Consider the following 24304-nt stretch of genomic DNA (forward strand, 5'->3'; position numbering starts at 1 on the left):
GACACCGTAGAGTACATCCGCCAAATGAGAATGTAGACACCACTTGTCATGATACACTTCAACGCCAGTATGTGTCAAGAATGGATCAAATCGTGTCATGTAATCTCTCCCATCTCGCATCACTCACTGTCTTTTTAATGCCCGTGGCCCAGTGAGGATAGCCACGATAAGGGGCCCCCTTTTTACCAATGCACCATCTTTCCTCCCCCATCGCATCTAACCAGCGGCATCGAGCGGGAAGCCGATCTTGTCCTCTTTCCACCGATCTGACTGACACACCTTTATCCCTTGGGATACAGACCGAAAAAGACAGGTGGCCCGAGTAAATATAGCGTAGCTGTTCCCGTCATAGTTTTGTTTTGTGACCGGAGTCAGCCAACCTAATACAGGAAGGGTAGGTAGGTAGGTTGTTATACACCTTTAACACTGTGAGGAATTTCAAACTGATGAGTGAGACGAGCCTATCTTGGAAACTCTAGGAGGCTTTTCGGTGGGCATGGCGAGATTGTTCCTTGGCTGTCAGCGGAGGTTTTGCGGGAAGTCTTGGGAGCGGGCTTGGTAAGCCCCCCTTTGGAACGGAATTTATGCACGGCTGTTTTGTGGTTTTCGTATGTAGGTAGGTAGACAAGTAATATCACATGCGGAAATTTGGGACCAAAAAACCCCCCCAAAAAAAACAGGAAAAGTTGGTACATGATTCTTTCAGGAGGAGAAGGATCGTGATGAGCGAGAACGCAGCCTGGCTCGTCAAATACCCGCCTCAATCCCAATCTTGTGGCGTCTTCTGTCAAGTTTTGATATTTCAATTTGACCAGGTAGAGAGGAGCTTTTTGGAAACAGAGTTCTATCGAGCTTCTCCCAGATAGGCCCATCATCCATAGAACTTCGGACAGATGACTCTCATTCGTCCGGAAATCTGCCCACACTCACCTTACCCAGTGGCCTTTTTTTTTTTTGGTTAAACCTCCTTGGTCTCACTTGAAGGTAGGGTATTGAGCCCGCATGACTGGAAGTGAGCTGATGTGCCGACGTAGCTTCCTTGCTTGAGTATCAATGGAAGCGGAGGTAGAGGGGGGTGGAAAAAGCACGGAATAAGGGTCCCCAAAACCACTTCCCACACTCCCCTTTCTATCACGATCCCTCATACAATACTCCGATGGGCGTCCAAAGGGTGAACCACGTGGCGGGCTCCGTTTCTTGCCGCAAGACCCTGATGACCCATACGATATCACGATGCAGGGACCTGTGGGCTCTCGCTTGTGAAGATTTTGGTCATCGCGGTAGCGGGTTAGGCATCGTTCGCCGTGAGCTAGCTCGGTTTTGTCCCGTATCTTCACGCTAGGTAGCGAGGAGAGAGGAGCTTGGAAACCTAACGGGAATGGGAACCGGGTTGGGTTTTGTACGAGGCTTCTTGTGTGATTGGAGGCTGAGAGGGAGGAGGTGATTTTGTTCAAGGTTGATATTGGAGATGGCGACGGGGTACAGTTGCCTGGCTAGAAAGCCCGCATGCTGGGCTACTGGAGAATGGCGAAGGAGAGGAGCCGGAAAGATGGCCGGGTTGAATCTGTCAGTTGTCATAGTTCCGTCTCACAGCAGCCACACGGCAGGTGCAAACGCCCCATCTTCTTCCAGCATGGTATGATGGTTGACAATTCCGACATAATCCGATTCGGTCGATGCAGGTTGGTAGTGACTGCAGGTAGACATCGACGATGTCTTCCTGGCCAGCTGTTTTAGTGTAACAGTCCCCTTTGGCGGCACAGGAAGCTTATGGGTTGAGGGTCACGAAGGCCTAGAATTGAGATTTCACTCGAAAACCCGTTTCCGGGAGCAGATGTTCCGTGGTTCGTGGTGGTTGTGGGCTGGCGGCTGCGGACATCAGTTGTATCGCCACCGGTGGCACGATCTGAGGAGAATAATACGTAGGGCTGATCACGAAGCTCTTGAAGTGCTTCAAAAGGGCTTGTCGACGTTTTACATGATGGATTAGATAGTGGCGCTCGTGTTTCCGCTGATCTTCAGGGAACAATGGCATTGTGGATGGCAAAAGGAAGACGCTAGCTCGGCCCGGACCGGTCGACTTTCGGTAGGGTATACGCAGCAATCCACGGGTGTGTTTGGAGAGAACGAGAAACTGTCAAATCGCGAGATGAAGCGCCCTATCACTCATCAATTCACATAGTGACATATTCCTGGATCGGAAAAGCGTACCAGATCTCGTTCGTCAATGAAAGATTCCGAGCTGCCTGATCCCCATTCAGGGTCCAAGTGATCGACAGAAGGTGCGACCTTGAGACCCCAATTGAGACCCGGGGAGGCGGACAGCTGCTACGAGTTGTAGTTATCATTGGAGGCCACTATTAGGCCCGCAATTCCCCAACGCCTCGAGCGATTTTCGAAGCCCATCTCGGTTGTGTCTTTGGAGACAGGGAAACCACTGTTATTACCAAAGATTAAACACAGAAAAAAGCGCACAGACGAGTTGTCGGTTCACTGCAAAGATCACGATCTTGACTCTTTTTGTCTCCACAGAGTTTGACAACAGAGCAAAACAGAGCAGCGGCAGTTGCATTACGGCCACTAGCGCAGAAACACTAACCGCCACAATTGACGTCATAATTAGTGGTCAATCCATGATATATCCCTGCCGCGAACAGAGACCAGCATGGAGGACCCTGCAGCGTGTTCGCGGGGTAACATGTCAGCATGTGCGAGGTGGTGAGGTGACTGGTCGGACCTCTGGACCATTCTCCGGGCCTGTCAGGGCGCGTTGTTCACAGCCCGCCTCAGTCTCCTGTCCAGAGAACATACGGGCAGAATTGCCGTTTGTTGACGTCTGGGGTGTTAACCTCAGGACCTGGTGTAGCCGTTGTCTTGCTTGTGCCCGGCGATGGAGCGGAAAAGCTCGTGACAGACTTATGACTGGCGCCGCAATCGAAGGTTCCTGAAAGGTCCTCAAACATGGGCCTCACATACGACCCTGACTCCCGCGAGAGTCGTCCAAACATGGATGCGTGCTGTTCATGCATCACCTGGCGTGTGCTGTGAGGGCACGGAGGGTTCACTCTACGGGCCGATGACAGGGCAAAAACAAGATCTCGAGAAACCGCCTGCCGGTGCAGACCGAATAGCCACACAGCGCAGTTGCAGTCCGCGTCCCCGTGAAGTTCGGCGAAATTATGACGACTGGATTGTGTAGTGTATGTAGGGTAGGACACAGCAGTGTATTGTTGATGTTTTTTTTAATGCAGTCGAGAGATGAACCGATCCGAACAGCGGACCGAGAGTGGTTGATTGATACCTATCGGATAGTACACAGACGCTAGAAGACCGAAAGATGAAGCTTCGTCGAGAAACGTCGTGGACTGACCTCATAACCGATGAAGCTTTTGGGCCAGTAGGAAAGCGGAGTTTCGTTCTCATCGAAGACAATCGAAGAATTGTTGTTGAATAACCCCGCGGTGTGTCTCGAGCGGGCCAAGTCACGCGGTAGTGTGGTAGCAGAGAGACATGGTGGCCAGCGGTGTGCTGTGTCGAGAATCAGCTTAGAAGAGGCAGTAGAAGTCCAAACAAAAAACAAAAATGTAGTGAAGAAGCACAGAAAAAGGAAGGCATCTGGAGGCAGTTCTCCTTTGCTTTTCATGTGGGAATTGAGCTGCTTTTGAGCTTTTGGGATGAGGGCCAGCGCGATGGGACAAGTCGTTTTGTTTCGGGCAACTTATTTCCTTGGTCGGGGCCAATGACCAATCAGAGGCGGCTCCAGCCAGGACCCTGAAAAGGCCTAGACCGATCACCCTCGATCCCCTTACCTGTGCTCTTTGAACGCGGATCGGGGCAATTCGTGTTGCATCTGTGAAGCGGTGCCAGCATCAAAAAGCGAGAGGAAAATAGCCAGAGAAACAATGACCGCATCCCACCATGGACCCTGGACCCCCATCGAGATGCGCGCAGCCTCCTTTCCTTGGCCATCTTCAGAGAGCCGTCGCCTGAGGAGCCTGCCATTGGGGTGTTAACTCACTGGTCCCTCCCCCTACTTCCCCATCCAAAGCCCTCTGGCTTCATTTGAATCTTGCCTTGGTTGTTCCCTCAACGCAACCACAGGTCCACACACACACACACACACACACACACACACACACACACAACAATAGAGACAGACATCGCCAGCTTCAACAACACACAAGAACACCACCCGACCCTAAGGGTATCAAGGTATGTGGAGACGTTTTCCCTATATTGTATTTCCCTCTGCCGCAACCGCCAAAGTCTAGAAGTGTGATTTTCTCAGCCTTGCCATGGTGGGCCAACGTTGTTGCTTTCTCACCGGGCATTCCACCACCCTGCTTTTTGTCAGTCCAGTCGTTTTGAGCGCTCAAAAAGAAGAAGACACCACTCTGTCCAAAGCGCGCGCGCCCGCTGCACCACACATCTTGGCTTTCCACCGGTCTTCTTCCCTTTCCTCGCCAATTTTACCATTTACAGCAATTCACTCCTGGGGCGGTTTTTGGAAAAGCAGTGTCGAATCCAGAGCGTTCGATCGACACCATGACAGCCGGAGCTCCCTCGTCGTCCACCCGCCTGTTCAGCGAGTTTCGCCACAGCCCCCCCTGTCTGCATAGTGTTCGAAGTTCCAGCATCAGCAGCTAGCTCTGCGCAACGTTTCTGATGAAGACTTATTAAATAGGCCCTTTTTTCGGAATTGCCTCTTGTCTGCCACGGCTCTACAGCCACGCACACACTGGTCTCTTGAGAGCTGGGTGTGCACCACAACCGCAACCGACCGCACCGTTGCACGCGACCGAACCCTCGGGACGGCGCGGACTGTTGCGGGGCGCGCCGGTAGACCAAGTCGCCGTCAAGCTTCAAAAAAAAAAAAAAAAAAAAGGTCGAGCATGTAACCGGCCCCCATGGCGGACGACACAAGTCACCAAGTCACAACTGATTTAGGCCACCCTTTGCCGCGGCGATCCACGCCCGAGAAGTCGGTGACCCTCTACCACCACCGACTGGCCCACGAGGCCAGCAAGAGATTCGAAAATGAAAAGCAACAGTCCAGCCTCACCTCACACCCACAGCCGCAAATTCATGCACAACCACAGGCCACAGCGTCGCCCAGGAGGGATTCTTCCGGAGAGAGCAATGAAACTGATCCCAAGACCTGGTTCGATCGCTCCAACAACAACCCAGTCGGCCATTATGATGCCTCGATGGACGTCGACCCACCGTTTTTCCAAAAGGAAACCGACTCTTCCAACGAGGGGCGAGACGGAGGTGGTGTCATTCCAGATGCCCCCTACCCGTTCGAGGGCGGCCTTCGCCAAACTGTCACCCACAGCAGCAGTGCCGACGACTACCGCAGTGTCATTGACGACTTGACCATCGAGAACAAGCGGTTAAAGGAGGAACTGAAGCGGTATAAGCAGTATGGGCCGCCCATGATGCAGAAGGAGAAGCTGTTTGAGATCAAGATTCACGGACTACCGAGGCGGAAGAAGCGCGAGTTGGAGGCCACGCTGCGAGACTTTGCCGCCAGTCTCGAGGGGTCGAGTGATTCACCGTCGTGGAGGAAATCGAGCCGACAAGAAAAGAAGAACATGTATTCTTCTGGGGAGTCGAAGCATGCGTCATCGTCTTCCTCGCACTCGCGGCCCGTGGATTCGGCCTATGCATCCATGTCTACCGGACCTAGTTCCCACGGCCCCAACTCGATAGGGAGGTCGCTCGGACGCCCTTCTGTTGGTTCTCGCGCAAAGTCGTCGCAGCAAAAGGTGGAGAACTACCTTCGAGACACCCCCGACGGTCTGCTCCCGCGTCAGATGGTAATGACGGACAAGGAGAAGAAGAAACTGGTGGTCAAACGTCTCGAGCAGTTATTCACGGGCAAAATCAGCGGGAGGAACATGCATCGGAACCAGTCCATGTCCTCGCTCGAAGCGCCCGCACCACCACCGGATGCCGTCATGGGACCACCCAAAATGTCGGAAGCCTCGCGAGAAGCGTTCATCCAGCCGCTGGATCCTAGCCAAAAGAAGACCCGTTCGAGAGATAATGCGTCGACATCCAATGGCGATCAGACGGAGAGCGGCGGTCACGGAAACGGAAGCGGCGATGGCAATGGAAGCGGAGGCAGAGGCGGAAACAACACATCACCTCCCTCGGTCCCGCTGCCAGAACAGCGTCCAACTAGACCAGTCGATTTGGACCCCGACCGATTGCAAATACCGTCCGAGAATCTAAAGTACATCCAACATCTTGGGCTGGTCCCCGAAGAGTTTCTGGTATCCAAACAGACCGAGTATGACGATGTTGCACCCGATGCGGACGGCTGGGTGTATCTCAACCTTCTCGGAAATCTCGCCCAGTTGCACATGCTCAACGTCACCCCGGGTTTCATCCGGGCCGCCGTCAGTGAGAAGAGCACCAAGTTCCAGCTCTCGCCAGATGGCCGGAAAATTCGATGGCGCGGAGGCACAGATGGGACCAAGTTTAGCAGCGACAGCGGGGACGGCTCACAAAAGAGCCCCATGACCGAGGACACTGATGGTTCCAATGAGAGTGGCCAGCGCAAGAAGCTCAAGAAGGGCCAGGGCGGTCATTCCGACTCCAAATTTGTCCCGCAGGCATCCTCTCGCTCCGACCTGTTCCACTACAAGCCTCTGTTTGTCCATCGAACTTCTTCGGCAGAAACGTCGGTCGAGGGCACGGGATCCCTGGCATCGGATGAGGTCGAGGATAGCAACCTTGAAAACTCCAAGTATGGGTACAGTGGCTCTGGATCGACGCAGCGCAAGAAACGGCGACACGATGGTGCCATCATCTACTACAGCGGTGCCCCTTTCTGCACGGATCTGTCGGGTGATCCTGGTGACATATCACCCACCACCTATATGACCTCGACTGGCCGGGACTTTTCGATGCTCGACTCGGCACCGTCTCTGCTGCAGAGGAGCCTGTCTGGGTCGTCTCTCGTGATCCGACCGCTCAGCGATGCCCGGCCGTTTGTCTCGGAAACCCTGGGCATGGAAATTGACAAGTATCTGCCCAGTGACGAAGAGACGGACGACGACATGGAGTTCCCCTGGTCAGACAGCTCAGCACTTGTTCGACCGAAGATGTCCGAGACACCTCTCGAGCCCTGCGGTCTGGGCGGTGTGATACCAGAAGACCACTTTGCTGTGGTTGTGGTGACCCGTCGGCCAATCAACTGCGTTGTGAACACGCACTTGCGCGATAGGTCGGTGTCGGTGGACAATGCGGAAGTTATTGCTCGTCGACTGGAGTGTATGAGGACCTCGTCGCCGCTGCCACCTCGACGGAATAGCAGGACGGGTGGAACCAACTCTCCCATTCAGATCGAGTATGTCGAGGGACGGATGCTTTGTCTGAAGCCGGCTTCTCTGCCGCCCCCAGCCATGTATCTTCCTCCTTTCAGCAGCGAGTCCGACACGGATTCTGGAAGCATCGACATGACTTCGGCAGAGAATGACGATGTGGAACAGGACAGCACTTCCCAGAGCTTGATTTCGAGGCGGGCCAACCCTCACTTCTCGGATGCTCGCTTGGAGGAGGATGAATCCGAGGAGTCTGAGGAGCTCGGTGATGTGAATATGGGAGCGGATGCTGTGGTGGGAGCTGTTTCGGGCGATGCCCGCCGTCCGCCTGCTGACCGGATGGAGAGCTCGAGCACTGGGAAGGTGGCCATGCTTTTACACCCAGGAAGCTCTGTTGCGACTGCGGGAGGGGATGAGAGCGGATATTCTAGCTCGATGGAGGATGATGCTACTTGAAGTGTTGCGTTATATGGAGTGAAATTTGGGGGGCAGACTGACTTTAGCATTTTCCGGACATATGTATGGTGCTTTTGGTTTGGCTTTTTGGCATTGGGAAAGCGAGGTGATATATATGTCTCGACTTTTCGATACAACAAGGGGGTGTTTAGTTGGTGATTTTTTTCGTCAAGTGGAATTTGTAGCATTTCAGATACCACGACAATCCGGGCGGGCAGGTTTGCTTTGGGATACCTATAGAGACTTTTTGATCTTGGGATACCTCTGAAGGCCATATGTGTGGGAGGAGGGTAAAAGGTCTTTTTTGGCCGTGGGATAATTTGCAAAAACAAAGACAAAAGAATTCATATCACTGAAGGGTTGTTGCTCGAGTTGTGATGTTCTTGTTTTGTTTTGTTGTGTAGTTGATTAAAAGGAGCCCCCTGAACGTGCATGTAGGGTACCCCGCAATCTCTGCTAGGAAGAGCTCGAACTGTCACCGATTTACCCCGCCAATATTTTTTGACCGCTTTACGTACGGGAACAGCAACAGGCGGGCGGGCAGTAACCAGGCGACCGAGGACGTGGTGTAAACGTCTTTCAATAACAAACAACATCTTGACCGAGTCTTTTTTGCGCGCGCGCAATCAGCTAGCTGGCTAGTAGCTGTTTCGATATCGCGACCTTACCCACCTACCTACCCAACAACTAATCGACCGACCGAGACCGACCGAACGATCGATTCCAAGCAAGACATTCACGATCATGGCTACCACCTCCGCCGCGGTGAAAGGGAAAGGCGTAGGGCCAGACGGGAAGTCAGTCTTCACTCCCCCCCCCCTTTCCCCTTTTTATTTTATTTTATTTCTTTTTTATTATTAGTACCAATCCCATTTACTGAACCTGTGTTTATGTAGGGACACCAACCCCCGAGGAATCCCCTACGCGCCCTTTGTCGACAAGGTAGAAGACTACGTCTCCTCCCGTTCAGACGTCGAGCCGACGCTTCGGTCGTTTCAGGAGATGGTGGCAAAGTACCAGTTTATGGAGCAGAACCTGCAGCGGAGGGTGGCGGGGCTGACGGATAAGATGCCCGACATTGAGAAGACGTTGGAGACGGTGAGGTTTTTGAAGTTGAGGAACGAGGGTGATGACGAGGGGGAGGGGGGGGGAATCGAGACCACGTTTGAGCTGAATGATACGCTTTACGCCAAGGCAAAGATTGGGAGGACGGAGGAGGTGTATTTGTGGTTGGGGGCGAATGTTATGCTGAGTTATCCGATTGAGGAGGCGGAGGAGTTGTTGGATGGGAAGTTGGAGGCTGCGAGGAGGAGTTTGCGGAATTGTGAGGAGGATTTGGATTTCTTGAGGGAGCAGATTACGGTGGGTGATGCTAATGACTACTTGCTGACTATACTTTTTGGATGATGGCTGACTGGGATGATAGACTATGGAGGTTGCGGTGGCTAGGGTTTATAACTGGGATGTGGTGCAGAAACGGAAGGAGAAGGAGGAGGAGGAGAAGCAAGGGAAAGGGAAGGAGGAGGGGACGGCGGGGGGATGATGATGGTGATGATGATGAAGGGGGAGGCTGTGTAAGAGTCAAGATTCAAGAGTCATCAAAAAGAAACGAGACATTTGGCAACAAGGTGGCAGGACCATGATGAGGATATTGCAAAGTGGGATTTGTATTACTGGTGATGGGGATCAACATGCTGGATGTGTCTGTTGCGGTTCGGGATGGTGGCCGGGACGTTGAGTGCAAGCCGAATGGCACAGCACCCTATGGAGCACTTGAGACGAGATGTGGCCCGGTTTGTTAAGATAGGAACGGTGGTGGCCGTTGGGGGGGCCCAGTGGGGGTGGGCCGTGGGTGTAGGTAAAAGTTGGTGAACCGTCGACTTAACGGGTCGACCTTCAACTGCTGGTTAAACGGTCAGAGCTATCCATCCAGCTGGCTCCATGATTGTGATGTTCTTGCGGGCGTCTGAGTTGTGTACAGAATAAAGAGTAAATGATGGCAGCTGTCAGCCCCACCCTTATACCCCCTTAGTGCGAGGCCTCGCTGGTGCGGGCGGGGCTGGCCGAGCTGCCGGTCAGGGGATTATCGCGGGCAGGATTGAGTTGGCGGCGGCATTTCAGGCACTGAAGGTTACTGGTTATTTGAACCAGACAACAACAGGATTCCCTGTCTTTTTCCCACATCCCCCCCTTTTGTTGATTCATCTTTCCTATCATTTGCCATCCGCCACTTGTCTCAAACGCCTTCTGCACCCTTTCCCGCAGCAGCCAGTCAGTCTTTTTCCAATGCAAGTACAATAGCGCGCATCATCCTTTTTCGTCCCATCATCTCCTGTCACCGCCCAACTTTTTACTGCCTACTCACCTACTTTTAACGAACACCTAATCTAACATCTTCTTCCTCAAGAACGATAGACGAAGTATTGAAAGACGTCCACGACACCCTAGAGCCCGACCCGAAGAAACCGAAGCAGAGACATAAACGCAACAAAATGGCTGCCGCCGCGCCTGTCCCCCGCCCCTTGGAGCTCGACCCCAAGTACGATGACTACGACTTCCCGACCACCGCCGCCGTCCCCCTGAGCGGACATGCTGGCTACCTGACGGCGGAACAACAAGCTCAGGTCTCGCAGCTGCGTCTGATGCTCGAGTCTGAGGGCTACACCAAGCGTCTCGACACGCTCACACTGGTACGCCTTGCACCAGAATAGCTTTCCATCAGGTTCAGTGTTGGGATACTGACAGATAGGAAACAGCTCCGCTTCCTCCGTGCCCGCAAGTTCGATGTCAACCTCTCCAAGCAAATGTACGCACACCTTCACTGGGGATGGATTCCACAGTTAGGCAGGGGCTAACAACACGCCAGGTTCATCGAGTGCGAGAAGTGGAGGCAAGAGACCAACCTCGACGACGTCGTCCCCAACTGGGACTACCCCGAGAAGGAGGAGGTCTTTAAGTACTACCCCCAGTACTACCACAAGACCGACAAGGTACATAATTTATCTGGGCTCCACCTTCCCCCCCCCCTATTGCTAACCGCACCATCAGGATGGCCGGCCCGTCTACATCGAGCAGCTCGGCAACATTGATCTCACAGCCATGTACAAGATCACCACGGCCGAGCGCATGCTTACCAACCTCGCGGTCGAGTACGAGCGCGTCGCCGACCCCCGCCTCCCGGCCTGCTCCCGCAAGTCGGGCGTCCTCCTCGAGACCTGCTGCACCGTCATGGATCTCAAGGGCGTCGGCATCTCCAAGGCGCCCCAGGTGTTCAACTATGTCAAGCAGGCCAGCGTCCTGAGCCAAAACTACTACCCCGAACGCCTCGGTCGTCTGTATCTGATCAACGCTCCTTGGGGCTTCAGCACCGTCTGGGGAGTCGTGAAGGCGTGGCTTGATCCGGTGACGGTGCAGAAGATTCATGTGTTGGGCAGCGGGTACCAGAAGGAGTTGTTGGCGCAGGTTCCCGCCGAGAACCTGCCTAAGCAGTTTGGTGGTTCGTGCGAGTGTGCGGGCGGTTGCCAGTTTAGCGACATGGGTCCTTGGCGCGAGGAGCAGTGGGCCAAGCCGGCCAAGTGGGAGAAGAAGGAGGGCGCTGCTGCTGCTGCTCCTGCGGCGGATGCCACTATTCAGAATGCTGGTGCGGAGGTGAAGGAGGGTGGTGCTGCTACTGCTGCTGCTGCCGGGCAGGGGAATGCGGCTCTTCCGGTGGACGTCAAGGCTGATGCTCCTGCTCCGGCGGCTGCGTAGGTGCAGTCATTGAGGAAGGAAGATGAGGTGCTGCATCGGTGTGGTTGCGGGGACATGCGGTAGTGTTCTTGCCACTCGGTAATGAAGGCCGGCTTCTTTTTGCATGGTAGTTACATGTAGACAGTGGGCGTGGAGCGGGTGTTGGTAGTTTGCGATTGTATGCAGATGGTACCTTACATGTGATAGGCGTGGCGGGGTGGGAGGAGATGAACAAGAATCCCTAAGTATATCTCTTGACTTGAATGGCATAGTAATGTTTTTTCTTGGTTGAGACAGTGGAGCAATGGTGGGGGGTATTATTATTTTCCGTAACGCCTCCTTTGTCCTCTGTCCCCTGACCTGGATACATATATATATATACATATATATATCACTTGTTTTGTTTACCAACCACATACCCACCCGCAACCCTCGCCCTCTCCATCTTGGCCACAACAGCGGGCATGTCTCTCTTCAGCCTCCCCAGCGTCTCCACCGCCTTGATGTACGTCCCCTCGACAACTTCCTGTCTATCCAACTCGCCCATTCCCTCGAGTGCCTTTTTCCCGCTTTCCAACCCTTCCTCCCTCGCCCGTTGCAGCACTGCCGAAATCATCTCCTCGTCTGTGGCTATCTGGGCGTTTGTGGCGGTCATGTAGGCGGATGCGGTCGCGGCGGGGACGCGCCGCTTGAGCTGGGCGATGGAGCGGAGGAGGTCTTCCTCTTGGGAGACGAGGGACTCGATCCTGTCGCGCTTGCGGGGGTCGAAGGGTTCGTAGTGGTCGGTTTGGGGGTTGTGATGGTCTTGCGGGTCGGAGGAGAAGAGGGTTTTGGGGGAGGGGGGGGCCGAGAGGGAGCCGTTTATTGAGAGGGAGGGGAGGGAGAGGGTGAAGAGGCGGGTTATGTACTAGAGCGTAGCGAACGTCAGTGGGCGCATCGTGGGATGGGATTGGGAGTGGGGGGGAGGGAAAGGGGAAGGGGAAAAGGGGGGGGGGGGAAACGTACGTCGTTTACCAGCTTATCAATCTCGTTGCGCAACTCGTCTTCCTCTTGGGGGATGGGGTTCCCTTCGTCGTCGAGGACGGGGGGGAAAGCGGCGTTGATGCTATCGGTCGCTGCTTTACGGACGTTGGTGATGAGGTACCGGAGGTCGTCTGGGGATTGGAGTTCGATTTTTCGCTGGATGGAGTCGTCCATTTTTATTTGATTTTATTTTTGTCAGAAAAGTAGGGAGGGGGGGTTGTTTGTCGACTTTCTTTCTTTGGTGGTTGGTTCGCAGGGGGAGCCGGGGATCAGATATTATTACTGCTCTAGTTATGCGCTGTTTGCCGGAAAACAAGAATCTCTTTTTCTCTGTTCCCCTCCCCGGGTATAGCTTCGTCTCTCGTATCGTCGTGGTGTTTCGTGTCGTCGTCGTCGTGCTCAAGTCCTGGATGTTATTGTCGTCGTTGTCATGTCAAAACATCCGTCCATCATCCCCCAAATCGCGACGCCAATATATCTTATCGATACTCGGAACGCCCAGTCTGCAATTAAGCACCTGGCCCGTGCACACCACCTTCCCCAGACGCTAACCCCGAACTGCGCAAGTCCAATATGCCTGCGAAGAAAGCAGAAATGGGGTTCACCACTTTGGTGGGGCGGAAGAAGCGGGGGGGGGCTTACAGCTGCTCCCGGTGTTCCGCTACTGAAACCCCATCGTCTCTAGGTTATCAGCTGCAGGTTAAGCTGATCTATCAACAGCCCCCCCCCCCGCTTACATCCGGTTCAGGCAGGGCGAGCGAGTGGTTGATATCTCAACTTCTATTGGCAGCAGACAAGACCGGGACCGGAAGTTCAAACAGGGACAAATCAACCGGGGACACTCTCGCTGACGCCAGACAGGGCTGCCAGACAGCAAACTGTTTGACAGTAGTAAATAAATAATATGTCTCCGTAACGAGAGCCTGGAATTCCAAAAGCAAACTATGTCAAAGGTCTGAACATGAATGATTACCATACACCGCCTACCACCTGTGCCCAAAATCCCAATTACGCCTGTCAAAGCCACTCCCACGCGTGCGACAAAAGCCAAGAGAGGAGATTCTCCCCTCAAGGCAGGAAAAAAAAAGAAGAAAAAGATAAGAGAATAGTACCACCCGGTGTCACGCCCATCCCACCGTCTGAAAGGGTGACTGACATATGCCCCGTCCCCGGCCAGCCACACCCACCCCAAGTGTTGTTGTTTCCTTGTAAACAATAATGATATTTCCCCGAACCCCCATCTAACGATGAACAAACAAGAACTCCTGGCACCAACCTAGCCGTGGGCCAAAAGAGCTACCCAATGGTAGACCGAAAGGAAAAGAAAGAAAAGAGCCGGAAAAATCAATGACGACCTCCTGTCCATTTATGTGATGGTTTTCCTCGTCGAGTAGACGGCTGCTGCCGGTTGGACGAGGTAAGAAGTCGAAGTGAATACTGATGCTGAACAATTGTCGAGAGTTTCTGAAAGGAAAAAGAAAGCTTGTCTAATAGTGCTTGATGAGTTGAGTTGTCGTGGAATACGGTTCGTGAAAATCGTTGTAGTATAATCATGCTGTTCTTGCCAAACATGGCTGCCTGTGTGTGCGCCTTGGACGTTTATTGAGGCAGCATCTTCTTGATCTCCTCGTCACTGATGTGGATCTCGACGATGGGATCACGGCGCTGGTCGAGCGGGGTGTATTCAAAGTCGCTCATGGATGGCAGGAAGATTTCGGGATTCCAGACGAAGCCTTGTCCCCTCTCGAGGTAGGTCACCTGGTGGCACCGTGTGAGTGGCGGGGGTCAAGCACAGCATTGTAGCACTTCTGCCACTGCTGGCAGCCATGACAAGGAAACAACTTACCAGTCTCATGGGTCCTTCGTGATCCTCGCCGCCAATCCGGATGGTCGTGCACTCCTGCTTGGTGAAAGCAGAGCCTGCGTGTTCATCATTAGCATCCCGTTTGGGATTGGGGGGATGCAAAGAGTAATGAGGTCAGGACTTACTCAAAAGGCTGGGTCGTCTGGCGTGCACCTTTTGCTTCTGAGGAGCCCTAGGTGAGGCCTTGGGAGAGTGGCCTGGCGTGCTCGGGGAGCTAGAGTACGACGACGGTGACGAGCCATCCTGGCGGTTCGCCTGGCGATGGCGCTGGTCGGGAATGGCGATCGAGGTAGGCATGTTGTCCATGGCGGGCTAGGACTAGAAGACTTTAGGCTTTGGTAGGGTAACAGAACAAGACCGCCAGGTCGGTCGGGGCGAATTGAAGGTGCGGGGGAGGTAGTGTGGATTATTGGGTTGGGTTACGACTATGCTGCTACTGCCGAAGGAACGCGCAGAGCTGCAGGGACGGAGATACCATGTATGTATTCGCAGAGTATACTCCGTAAATGTTGGAAGCAGAGGAGCAGAGAAGCAGAGGGAGCAAAGGGAGCAGAGGAGCAGAGGAGCAGAGAAGCAGAGAAGCACAAGCACGTCAGACGGTGAAAATGGCGGGGCGGGGGTCCGGGAGTGAGGAAGATGTAATGTGAAAGAAAGGCGAAGAGAAGGGTTTTAGAAGAGGCAGCAGGCGGATAAGACCTGAGGAGGAGTGAGTAACCCCTCAGGGTGTCGGGTCGTCTCCCGAATGGTATGCGTACTGTGGACCTGGGATGTGACTAACATGGGAACCTTTGTCTCCAACACAACGAACCCTCCAACCATCCAGGATCCACGCCATCATCTGATTCAGGCCATTGCAGGGCAAAGGCAAGATAACGGCGACCGGCATCTCTGCCTCCCACCCAATAGCTGGCCGTCCTCAGCGATGAACGCTACGTGGGAGGGCTGGACAGGCCTTGGCTCGTGAAGTCGGTAGTGAGGTAGCATGCCACTCTTTAGTGTGGGGTAGGATGTAGCCAACGTCCTTCTCCGCACCGCCTGCCTAATGCTGCAAGGCATCTCATGATTGAGCCCAAGGAGCAACTAGAAATAATTCTCAGTTTTGTGCTACAGAAACTTGCCATGGAAGACAGTTCCCTCAGTGTCATCAGTTCTAGGTCAAGCGGTGACGAGGAAGCACGGCAGCAGCTCGTTGCAACAAGCAGCACCCTTGAAAGTTGGACCTTGAATTGCAGAAGCACAGGCCACGCCAGTCCCCACCTTGTCCTCGACCTCTTTCGCCCTAGCCCCCCCGGCTCATCAGACAAGGCTGCCGAACCAATCCCACCGCTCAGAATCCTCAGGCTCCAGGCGGATGACGAGCCACTTGGAAGCTAATCGCCAAGATATACCTGACTGCTGCTGCCACGCGCCACGAGGCGAAAGCAACAACGACAGAACACCATCCAAACCACTTTCCATACGAAAACATTTGCAATTTGTTTGCATTTTGCATTCCGGCATCACCAGAACCTACCGCACTATTCAAATTCATCGCATCAGCCTCGGGAGAGAAAGGGATATCTAGGGCAAAAATGGGTGACGTCCTGGTCGAAAGCGCTGCCAACAGCGTCCAGCCTCACAAGAAGAGCATCCCCTCCACCATCCCTAGCATCGAGAACTTCGAGGGCGTAACGACAGAGGGCAACGATGAGTACGAGAACCTCAAGCGGCTGCAACGGCAGCTGGAGTACATTCAGCTGCAGGAGGAGTACATCAAGGACGAGCAAAGGTAGCCGCTCGCACTTTCTGCAGTCGACGTGGGACAGGAGCTAAACCTTTTGGTGTTAGGAGTCTGAAGCGTGAGTTGGTGCGGGCACAGGAGGAGATCAAGCGCATCCAGAGCGTCCCGCTGGTCATCGGCCAGTTCATGGAGGCCATTGACCAAAAGTAAGCACGCTTCATCCTCGACCCTCGACCAACCCAACTAACAAACCATTACCAGCACTGGCATCGTTCAGTCCTCCACCGGCAGCAACTACGTCGTCCGCATCCTGTCCACCCTCGACCGCGAGAAGCTCAAGCCCTCCTCCTCAGTCGCCCTCCACCGCCACTCCAATGCCCTCGTCGACATCCTCCCCCCCGAAGCCGACTCCTCCATCGCCATGCTCGGCGCCGACGAAAAGCCCGACGTGACCTACGCCGACGTTGGTGGTCTCGACATGCAAAAGCAGGAAATCCGCGAGGCCGTCGAGCTCCCTCTCACCCATTTCGACCTCTACAAGCAAATCGGCATCGACCCTCCCCGTGGTGTTCTCCTCTACGGCCCCCCCGGTACCGGCAAGACGATGCTTGTCAAGGCTGTCGCCAACTCGACCACAGCCAATTTCATCCGCGTGGTCGGGTCCGAGTTCGTCCAGAAATATCTCGGTGAAGGCCCCCGCATGGTCCGCGACGTCTTCCGCATGGCTCGCGAGAACGCCCCGGCCATCATCTTCATCGACGAAATCGACGCCATCGCCACGAAGCGTTTCGATGCTCAGACCGGTGCCGATCGAGAAGTCCAGCGTATCCTGCTCGAACTCCTCAACCAAATGGATGGTTTCGACCAGACGGCCAACGTCAAGGTCATCATGGCCACCAACCGAGCCGACACGCTTGATCCTGCCCTTCTCCGTCCCGGCCGGCTTGATCGCAAGATTGAGTTCCCCAACCTTCGTGATCGCCGTGAGAGGAGACTGATCTTTACGACGATTGCGGGCAAGATGAGCTTGGCGCCAGAGGTTGACTTGGATAGTTTGATCACGAGGAACGATCCGCTGAGCGGCGCCGTGATTGCGGCGATTATGCAGGAGGCGGGGCTGAGGGCGGTGAGAAAGAATAGGTACAACATTATTCAGAGCGATTTGGAGGATGCGTATAGCAGCCAGGTGAAGGGGACGACAGATGAGAACAAATTTGATTTTTACAAATAAGCATGGACATGATGGGGGGGTGGGGGGCGGAAACAAAAGGCTCAGGCTTACAACAGCGAAGATTGATGGCCAGGTGTGTTTTGGGGTGAGGGGGGGTTGGGTGGCTGCTTTGCTAGAGGAGTCGAGATGCGTAATGTACAATATAAGTATGACATGGAATAGATGGCGTGTCTTGTCTTTTGCTGAGTTTTGGGTTGGTGATGGTGTGAAATGGTGCAGTCTCCTTTAGGCTTCGGTGTCAGAGCCTGCTGATATTCTCCTCGTTATAACATTCCACAATACCAAGGTCCGAACGTATGTCTGTCAGGGACAGGTGTCTACATTCATATCACTTTCAGGGGGGCTGGCAGAGTGTGACAAAAGTTTCTCAGATATCGTTGAATACCAACAACCCATTAATACTAGTAATACACACTAACCTCGCTCTTCTCTCTCGATGAAAACAACTTGCACTTTCTCAACCAACGCTCGAGAAAGCTAGGAGGAAAATCATGTAAACGCTTCTTGCACCCACAGAAGATGCCAACAGCAGCAGCAGTAGTAACTCACACACACAGAAACACAGCAAAAAAAAAAACAACCCAAAAAAACCGGGTATATCCTCCGACAATCCACCAACCAACCAACCAACCAACCAACCAATCAATCAATCAATCCGTCAGTACTCCCTCATCCTTCATCCCCGTGTGTCAGTAGTTAGTAGAAGAACCATCTTCTCTTTCCGCCCCTTTCATGGGCAGAGCAGCGAACAAGGCGCGAGAAGAAAAAAAGCCGTCTCTCCTGCTCCCCACCGCTTAGACTTTGAGAAAAAAGAAAAAAGAAAAAAAAGCCCGTCTAATGTATATCCGCCCCCAGTTCCCTCAGTTTGTTCCCCCAGAATTCTATTTGCAGCAAGCAAGCAGGCAAGTTCCTGCGCTTTTTATGTATCCCTTTCCGTCCCTCCCCTTCCACCCTCTTTTCTTCTATAAGACACAAAAAAAGAAAAAGAAAAAGTGTATCACCCTTTCCTCATTACTTCATTACCCATTACCCTCCACCCTCTTTTTCTTTCTCTTGCTCCCGAAAATCCACATCTGGCTTTTCGTATAATCGCCAAAATAGTCGGAGAACCCCCAATGAATGGTGTGATGGTACAAATATCCGCCCCCCCCTGTCTCATATCCTACAACCCCCTACCCCCTCCCCCCCAACAACAACCGCCCTAAACATCCCCTTCACCCTCTCCATCCTCTCCCTCTGCCTAACCTTCAACCACCCCTCCACCGTGACCAACTTCTCCTCAACAACAACAGGAACCTCCTAAGTTCCCATCGCAACCCCCAGTTCCAACAGCAGCTTCACAAACTTAGTATGTAGCTCCAGAAAAAAGTCCGGCATCCCCACCAGCTCCGCCAACCCCCTCTGCTTCAACGCCACCCCTCCCCCCGCCCCCGCAAACCCACTGCCCATACGTCTGGACAAACCCCCCATGCCCCCCGTTAGAAAACTACTCCTCTCATTATTATTACCCTGTTGCTGCTGCTGCTGCTGCTGTGGTGGTGGTTCGCCCATGGCAAAACTCCCATACCCCGGGCCAGGCATTATCGGACTCGAGGCGTTGCTACCGCCCGTCGATTCGGCAAGGGCGCGCTCGGCTTCCGCTTCGGCGAGAGCTTGGATCCAGGTTGCCATGTCCCTAAAGGCTGAGGCGACATACCCAAAAGTTTTCATGGCGAGGCGTTCGCGGTGGGTCGACAAGGCTAAAAAGGCGTACACCCGCTTATGGCCGCGGGCGTGCACATCTGGGATGCGGAAAATGTAGGCCGTGGTGTAACCCGCTGCCGGGTCGCCAAAGAAGATGGGGCCGCCTGATACGGCGTTGCCTACGCTGTGGGTGGTCACAAAGGCGGGTGTGATGGGTGAGGCGCAAGGGGTGGACATAGCTGATGGGTTGGTAGGTGAGGTTTGTGGCGCTCTAGGTAGAGTTTCTAGCGACAATGTCCGCAGACAAGAAGCCCGGACGATGGAAAAGGAAGAGGGGGCCAGGGGTTCGTGGGTGGAGATGTACTCTAGGTAGTGAGTGTGTGAGTTCATGTTAGCCACCGAGCTGCTTTCGCTCGAGCGGGAGGCGACCGACGCTGCGGTGGGCGTGCGGCGGTGGGTTGGTCGGAGTGTTGGGTTGGAGGACTCATCCTCTGATGCGGTAGAAGAAGAAGACTGTGAAGTTGGTGGTGAGGTGGTGTTGTACACTCTTGCGCAAGGCGCCTTGGAGCGCAAAGTAGGACCGCGTTCGGGTCGGGAGTCCGCCCCGACGCCGCCGCTTCCGGGTTGCAGTTTTGGTAGAGTCAAGGCGCAGTTGTCACACGGCCCGGCTCGGCAGGTCACATAATCATCATATGTCTTGCGGAAGGACGAGTCTTGCCGTGGTTTAGACTGCTGCTGCTGCTGCTGTTGCAGTTGCTGTTTTGAGTTGGGTGGTGCTCCTTCTGGTGGTAGCTGTGGGCTCTGTGGTGGTGTTTCCACCGCCGAACCGCCGAGACCGCCAGATGAAGATGATGCTGCTACCTGCGCGGCACGTCGTAGGGCGGCCCTGTGGGTTTGAGCCTCTTGTTCGGTTGCTGGAAGTGACGAGCTCCGCCGGGCGTCTGCAAGATTCATTCGTCGAAGCGCCTCCGTGACAGCGGTGGTGGCTTGCGTTGACTCTCCTCCCGGCTTCGGAACGCTGGAGCGCGGCCGGTCGGGGCCTGACCCGGGACGGTCATGCAGCTCATCGTCATAGCATACGTTGCAGGGGACTGGCAGCCCCTCGGTGACCATCAGGGGCGTGGGCCCGTGAAGATCACAGTAGTGGGCCAGACACAGCTGTAGGTGAGGAATTAGCATCGTGTCGTGATGAGGGCAGGCATGGCATGTGAAAAGGGCAGAAATGGAGGAGAAAGAAGGAAGAGCATGGTGGCATCGGGGGAGAAAGAAAGGGAGGCGCATTTGTCAGAGACTCGGTTTCGCTGCTGATTGAGCCGAACGCGTTGGGATGGGACGCTTATGGGCTCGGTCTAATTCCTTTGAAATGAAACACCAGCACGTGGAGGAGTGGCCCCATGCCGATATTTGCTGCGCGGTGGCTCCAAAGCTGCCGGACTGCTGGGACTCTGGTCATCAAGGCTGAGAGGCGTGGGCGTGCACAGCAGGAGACAGTCGAGAGAAGTCGTCCAAAGTGAGGCGGTGAACAGTTGTTGGGTTGTATTTGGAAGATGCGACAAGGGCAAACGGCAAGCACAGCATCAGGCATCGAATGACCATGCAGCCAGCCATGCATAAGGGTATTGGGGGGGTGGGGGGGAAGGAAGATTATGATTATGGGTGATTCTTGCGAACGACGAGCAACTTACTATCGACGTCATGACTGGGTGCTGAGAGTGGTAGGTAGCTTATCGCAAAAATCTCGAAAATATCATGCTGCTGCTGTTTGTCGCCAACGAGATAGATGAAGGTGGTTTGCGACGCGGGGCGCGCGGGTGGGAGGTGGGTTGCAGCGACAAGGCTGGCAGGTGGTTCGACTGAAGAAGTGTATGTTGTTGTTTTCGTTTTCTGTTCGCTGTTCGTCGCGGGGGTGCTGGATCCTGTAATGATCGTCTTTCTCTCCGAATCAGAGGCCGGTTGGTTGAGATGGTGAAATGATTGAATATCTCGGGGGATCGGGGCAAGAGGTGATCAACCTCGGAGTGAAATATCGCGAGCCATGGCAGCTGTGGGATTTGCGGGGGAGGGGGAGGGGGAGGGGGGGAGTGCGGCGCCAACGATTCGTGATGATGATGATGATGATGATGCTGATCAAGACCCCTGTAAGGTACTTTGGGAGGGTTGAGGTACTTGGGGGAAAGCGACCTAGCGTATTGATAAGGTAAGGTAAGGTAAGGTGGTAAGGCAGCGATAAGAAAAGCGTTGGCTAGGTGGCAGCAACAGCGCCGGTGGTTTTCTGCGAGTAGTAGAGCCGATTGATCGCCAGTGGTCGAGATCTTGGGGAAAAAAGAACAAAAATGAGGTGATGCAGGGCTGATGGATCCCTCTTATTCAATCCTTCTGGAAGCGCGGCGGTTGTGCCATAGTGGAGTTGCTCTCAAATGCTACGCCGAATTGGGGGGGACCCCCCGGTTCTTCCGACCGGCACCAGGAACCGTGGTCCTTGGAAATTTCACAGCCGGGAGATGTTCGAGGCCTTGTCCACCATCTTGGCAGGTCCTTCCTACAAGAACAACACGAGAATGAAATTATATGTGATACCTACCACGTCTTGTCTCTCTCTCTCTCTCCATCTCTCTCCATCTCTCTCCATCTCTCTCCATCTCTCTCTATCTCTCTCTAGCTCTCTCTAGCTCTCTCTAGCTCTTCTCCTCTCCTCTAAGAAAAACAAAATGTCACCATCGGCCAATTGACCGGCCGCATTAGCTTGGTGTCGACAGTGACAGTGACAGAACGATCCTGCCCGCACCCCGCTCTCTTCAAACTTGTCACTCACTCATCCAGTGCATATGCAACTGCTTCCCAAAATATCCTCCCCTCTCACAAAACCATCGGATGTCTTTTCTGTCTCTCCAGGCGAGAGCCCCAGCTAGGCTAGTGAGACGTTCATCTCCGTGTCTTAGTCACTAATACACCGGTCTGTGACCTGATTGCCGGGTTTCCACGTGGGAGAAATCCATCTGGACCGCTGCCCACCCCCCTCCCCGGCTCCACGGGTTGATCAGGCTGATCTTGGTCTGCAAACCGGCAGCGTCTTATTTGTAACCTCTACGGGACACCATTCATCCGGGCCTCTGTTTTGGGTTGAACAGCATCGACAAAGTCCCTCGTGATTTTTGTCACCAGGTTAGTTCTCTGCCGGTTGAATTGCATCTCTCACCTACATATGTCGCACAGTGGCACCGTTACAAGCGACCGTTGACACTTGCACTCTTGCCGCCGTCGCCGCCTCTTGGCCCTGAGAAAATCCCTACACTCACACCTCCCTCTTTAAGAACAAGTTTCCAGTCTAGCACGCGGCTCTCCTTTTCTTTCGTTTCTAATTCGGACATTCCGAATTGATGCCCAAGAAGTATTCCGCCCGAAACAACGGGAAACAGTTCTTAACACGAACCAAAGGGGGGGGGAAGAGTCCACGAAACAGTCGAAACAATTTCAACCCTCGCCAAACATCCTGCTCATGCAGATGAGAACATGGGGGGGAGAGGGGCAGGGAAACGATTTCATCACCTCGATTTCATCATCCCGCTCACACAACGCGGCTCGCTCGCACTCGCTTAGTTGTCTACTTCAGAACATACCTCTTCTCTCTCTTGCGGTTACCATTTTTGATCTCTCTCAATCCCGTTTAGGACACACACACAAACCATGCTTAGGAAAATCTTGGTGGTGTGTGTGGGAGGAGGACACGGCCACCACCACCACCAAAACACCCAACGTATCAAGAACAAAAAAAAAAAAAAAACAGGAGAGATATTTAAGCATCTTTTTAGCCTCTGCGCTTCTCCGGTCCGAAACCCACTTCTTCCCGTTGTCTGGGAATTGACCTACCTTCCTTCCATCACACCGTAGTAAAAAAGCAACCTACCACCTGCGACGCTCTAACGACGTCAACAAGGGTGAGTTATAGGTATCAGGTGCCGGAGCTAAAAAGGGGGGGGGGAAGGGTGGTAATGCTAAGGTACAAAAAAACGTTGGATTATGATGCCGGGTGTTACTCTACTTTTTTGCTTGGTAGTTATATCCCGTCGTCGTCAACAGCACTCTGTCAACCAATGTCGTTGAAGCCTCGCCTCAAAAGAAAAAGACTACAAACTCCTCCACCATCACCACCACCACCACCACCTCCTCCTCCTCCTCCTTCTCCTCCTCCTCCTCCTCCTCCTCCTCCTCCTCCTCCTCCTCCTCGTGTTACTGAGAAGTCTTGCAAGCATCCCCAGAATCAACTCTAGCAGCCCCTCCCAAATTCTACCGAGGGTGAACCTCCCCGAGGTTCTCGGGATATCTAACCTCGGGGGCGACATCCGTTTGTTTTTGTTCCCGCCGCGCCCCCCCCACCGGCAAAGTTTTCTTTCTTGTCGGGATTCAACGTCGGTTTTTTACCCCGGATTATACAAAAATTCCTGAGAAGGACCCAAAACCCGGATATTCTGGCATTTTTTTCCCCCCAATCTGCAACAGTGTGATGACAACAGGTATGGAGCCCAACCATGGATCCAGTCAATGCCAGTTTTATCCGGCCGACACCTTGGATTGATGGTACCCGGCTGGGCAAACTTGACGGCTGTAATCTGTTATCTTGCCTTTCCAAAAAAACAAAAGAAAAAAGAAATAGTGCTTTACTGGAGCGGTGGCTGTTGCGTGTTTTTCTCATCGTCATCAGCTCGTCATGACCATGTGAGCTGAAGTGAAATCAGTTCGCGATCTTTTATGTGCAATAGCGGCTACAAGACATCTTTTACTCCCCTGATGAGGTAGCTTAGACTTGAATGATATACCCAAACCAGGGCTATACGTAGTGTGCGTGGAAAAACTCATGGAGAATTCTGAATTATTCGCCAGAATGTAGGATGGTAAAATACAAAAACAACCCGGCCCTTTTCGAGGGCCAGGATTTGATCGTAGTTATCAAGGAGACATCTCTACGCTGAAGGGGACATCTCTCGTCGTTTCACTCTACTTCCACACCTTAGGGCACACATTGATGTCAAACTGTGAATCGTACAAAAATGTCAATGTAATAGCACCTCTCTCCTTTCCTTTCCTTTCCTTTCCTTTCCTATCCTATCCCCCATTTCTTCATCCTATGCAACTACATCCCCCAATTCCTCATTCTATGCAACCACATCCCCCAAAACCATGCCAAAATACCTGGGTATCTAAAAGGAAACAAAAACAAGAGAAAAAAAAAGAGAAAACCCGCCCCCATGTTGAATCATACAAAACTCGTC

The 24304-nt window shown here is 53.5% G+C and overlaps 8 protein-coding genes across 8 annotated transcripts; 5 read left to right on the forward strand and 3 right to left on the reverse strand.

Moving 5' to 3' along the window:
- Positions 1 to 3902: 3902 nt before the first annotated feature.
- QC761_0084930 (uncharacterized protein) lies at positions 3903 to 4750 on the forward strand (the record flags this gene model as incomplete). The annotated part of the gene is made up of 3 exons (XM_062872892.1): positions 3903 to 4006; positions 4158 to 4212; positions 4685 to 4750. The coding sequence occupies 3 exons, from the start codon at positions 3903 to 3905 to the stop codon at positions 4748 to 4750; spliced, it is 225 nt and encodes a 74-aa protein (XP_062731451.1).
- A 157-nt stretch (positions 4751 to 4907) lies between these two features.
- On the forward strand, positions 4908 to 7787 carry QC761_509200 (uncharacterized protein; the record flags this gene model as incomplete). Its single annotated transcript, XM_062880127.1, has 1 exon — positions 4908 to 7787. One exon carries the CDS (start codon positions 4908 to 4910, stop codon positions 7785 to 7787), a length of 2880 nt encoding a protein of 959 aa, XP_062731452.1.
- Positions 7788 to 8338: 551 nt separating this feature from the next.
- On the forward strand, positions 8339 to 9330 carry PRF1 (peptide chain release factor 1; the record flags this gene model as incomplete). Its single annotated transcript, XM_062880128.1, has 3 exons — positions 8339 to 8584; positions 8684 to 9149; positions 9214 to 9330. The coding sequence occupies exons 1-3, from the start codon at positions 8532 to 8534 to the stop codon at positions 9328 to 9330; spliced, it is 636 nt and encodes a 211-aa protein (XP_062731453.1). The 5' UTR covers positions 8339 to 8531.
- Positions 9331 to 10279: 949 nt separating this feature from the next.
- On the forward strand, positions 10280 to 12656 carry SEC14 (cytosolic factor, phosphatidylinositol/phosphatidylcholine transfer protein; the record flags this gene model as incomplete). The annotated part of the gene is made up of 4 exons (XM_062880129.1): positions 10280 to 10477; positions 10544 to 10593; positions 10654 to 10777; positions 10836 to 12656. 4 exons carry the CDS (start codon positions 10280 to 10282, stop codon positions 11535 to 11537), a joined length of 1074 nt encoding a protein of 357 aa, XP_062731454.1. The 3' UTR covers positions 11538 to 12656.
- QC761_509230 (uncharacterized protein) lies at positions 10654 to 12970 on the reverse strand. Its single transcript, XM_062880130.1, has 2 exons — positions 12522 to 12970; positions 10654 to 12423 (listed from the first exon to the last, which is right to left on the reverse strand). Exons 1-2 carry the CDS (start codon positions 12711 to 12713, stop codon positions 11908 to 11910), a joined length of 708 nt encoding a protein of 235 aa, XP_062731455.1. The 5' UTR covers positions 12714 to 12970; the 3' UTR covers positions 10654 to 11907.
- A 465-nt stretch (positions 12971 to 13435) lies between these two features.
- Positions 13436 to 15527, reverse strand: QC761_509240 (uncharacterized protein). The gene is made up of 3 exons (XM_062880131.1): positions 14529 to 15527; positions 14386 to 14459; positions 13436 to 14297 (listed from the first exon to the last, which is right to left on the reverse strand). Exons 1-3 carry the CDS (start codon positions 14707 to 14709, stop codon positions 14139 to 14141), a joined length of 414 nt encoding a protein of 137 aa, XP_062731456.1. The 5' UTR covers positions 14710 to 15527; the 3' UTR covers positions 13436 to 14138.
- RPT3 (26S proteasome regulatory subunit 6B) lies at positions 15480 to 17540 on the forward strand. Its single transcript, XM_062880132.1, has 3 exons — positions 15480 to 16171; positions 16195 to 16329; positions 16385 to 17540. Exons 1-3 carry the CDS (start codon positions 15975 to 15977, stop codon positions 17352 to 17354), a joined length of 1302 nt encoding a protein of 433 aa, XP_062731457.1. The 5' UTR covers positions 15480 to 15974; the 3' UTR covers positions 17355 to 17540.
- A 1113-nt stretch (positions 17541 to 18653) lies between these two features.
- QC761_509260 (uncharacterized protein) lies at positions 18654 to 21370 on the reverse strand (the record flags this gene model as incomplete). Its single annotated transcript, XM_062880133.1, has 2 exons — positions 20723 to 21370; positions 18654 to 20195 (listed from the first exon to the last, which is right to left on the reverse strand). The coding sequence occupies exons 1-2, from the start codon at positions 20732 to 20734 to the stop codon at positions 18654 to 18656; spliced, it is 1554 nt and encodes a 517-aa protein (XP_062731458.1). The 5' UTR covers positions 20735 to 21370.
- Between the last annotated feature and the right edge of the window lie 2934 nt (positions 21371 to 24304).

This window comes from Podospora bellae-mahoneyi, chromosome 5, assembly GCF_035222275.1.
Source record: "Podospora bellae-mahoneyi strain CBS 112042 chromosome 5, whole genome shotgun sequence".
Taxonomy (NCBI): Eukaryota; Fungi; Ascomycota; class Sordariomycetes; order Sordariales; family Podosporaceae; genus Podospora; species Podospora bellae-mahoneyi.

Excerpts from the sequence above, each read along its gene's own strand:
- QC761_509230 (XM_062880130.1), bottom strand. The coding sequence starts at position 12,713 with ATGGACGACTCCATCCAGCGAAAAATCGAACTCCAATCCCCAGACGAC. Across the intron at positions 12,424-12,521 it reads TTGATAAGCTGGTAAACGAC|TACATAACCCGCCTCTTCAC; the intron begins GTACGTTTCCCC and ends GCTACGCTCTAG.
- QC761_509240 (XM_062880131.1), bottom strand. The coding sequence starts at position 14,709 with ATGGACAACATGCCTACCTCGATCGCCATTCCCGACCAGCGCCATCGC. Across the intron at positions 14,460-14,528 it reads CAGACGACCCAGCCTTTTGA|GCTCTGCTTTCACCAAGCAG; the intron begins GTAAGTCCTGAC and ends ATGAACACGCAG. Across the intron at positions 14,298-14,385 it reads ACGAAGGACCCATGAGACTG|GTGACCTACCTCGAGAGGGG; the intron begins GTAAGTTGTTTC and ends CGGTGCCACCAG.
- RPT3 (XM_062880132.1), top strand. The coding sequence starts at position 15,975 with ATGGGTGACGTCCTGGTCGAAAGCGCTGCCAACAGCGTCCAGCCTCAC. Across the intron at positions 16,330-16,384 it reads ATGGAGGCCATTGACCAAAA|CACTGGCATCGTTCAGTCCT; the intron begins GTAAGCACGCTT and ends AACCATTACCAG.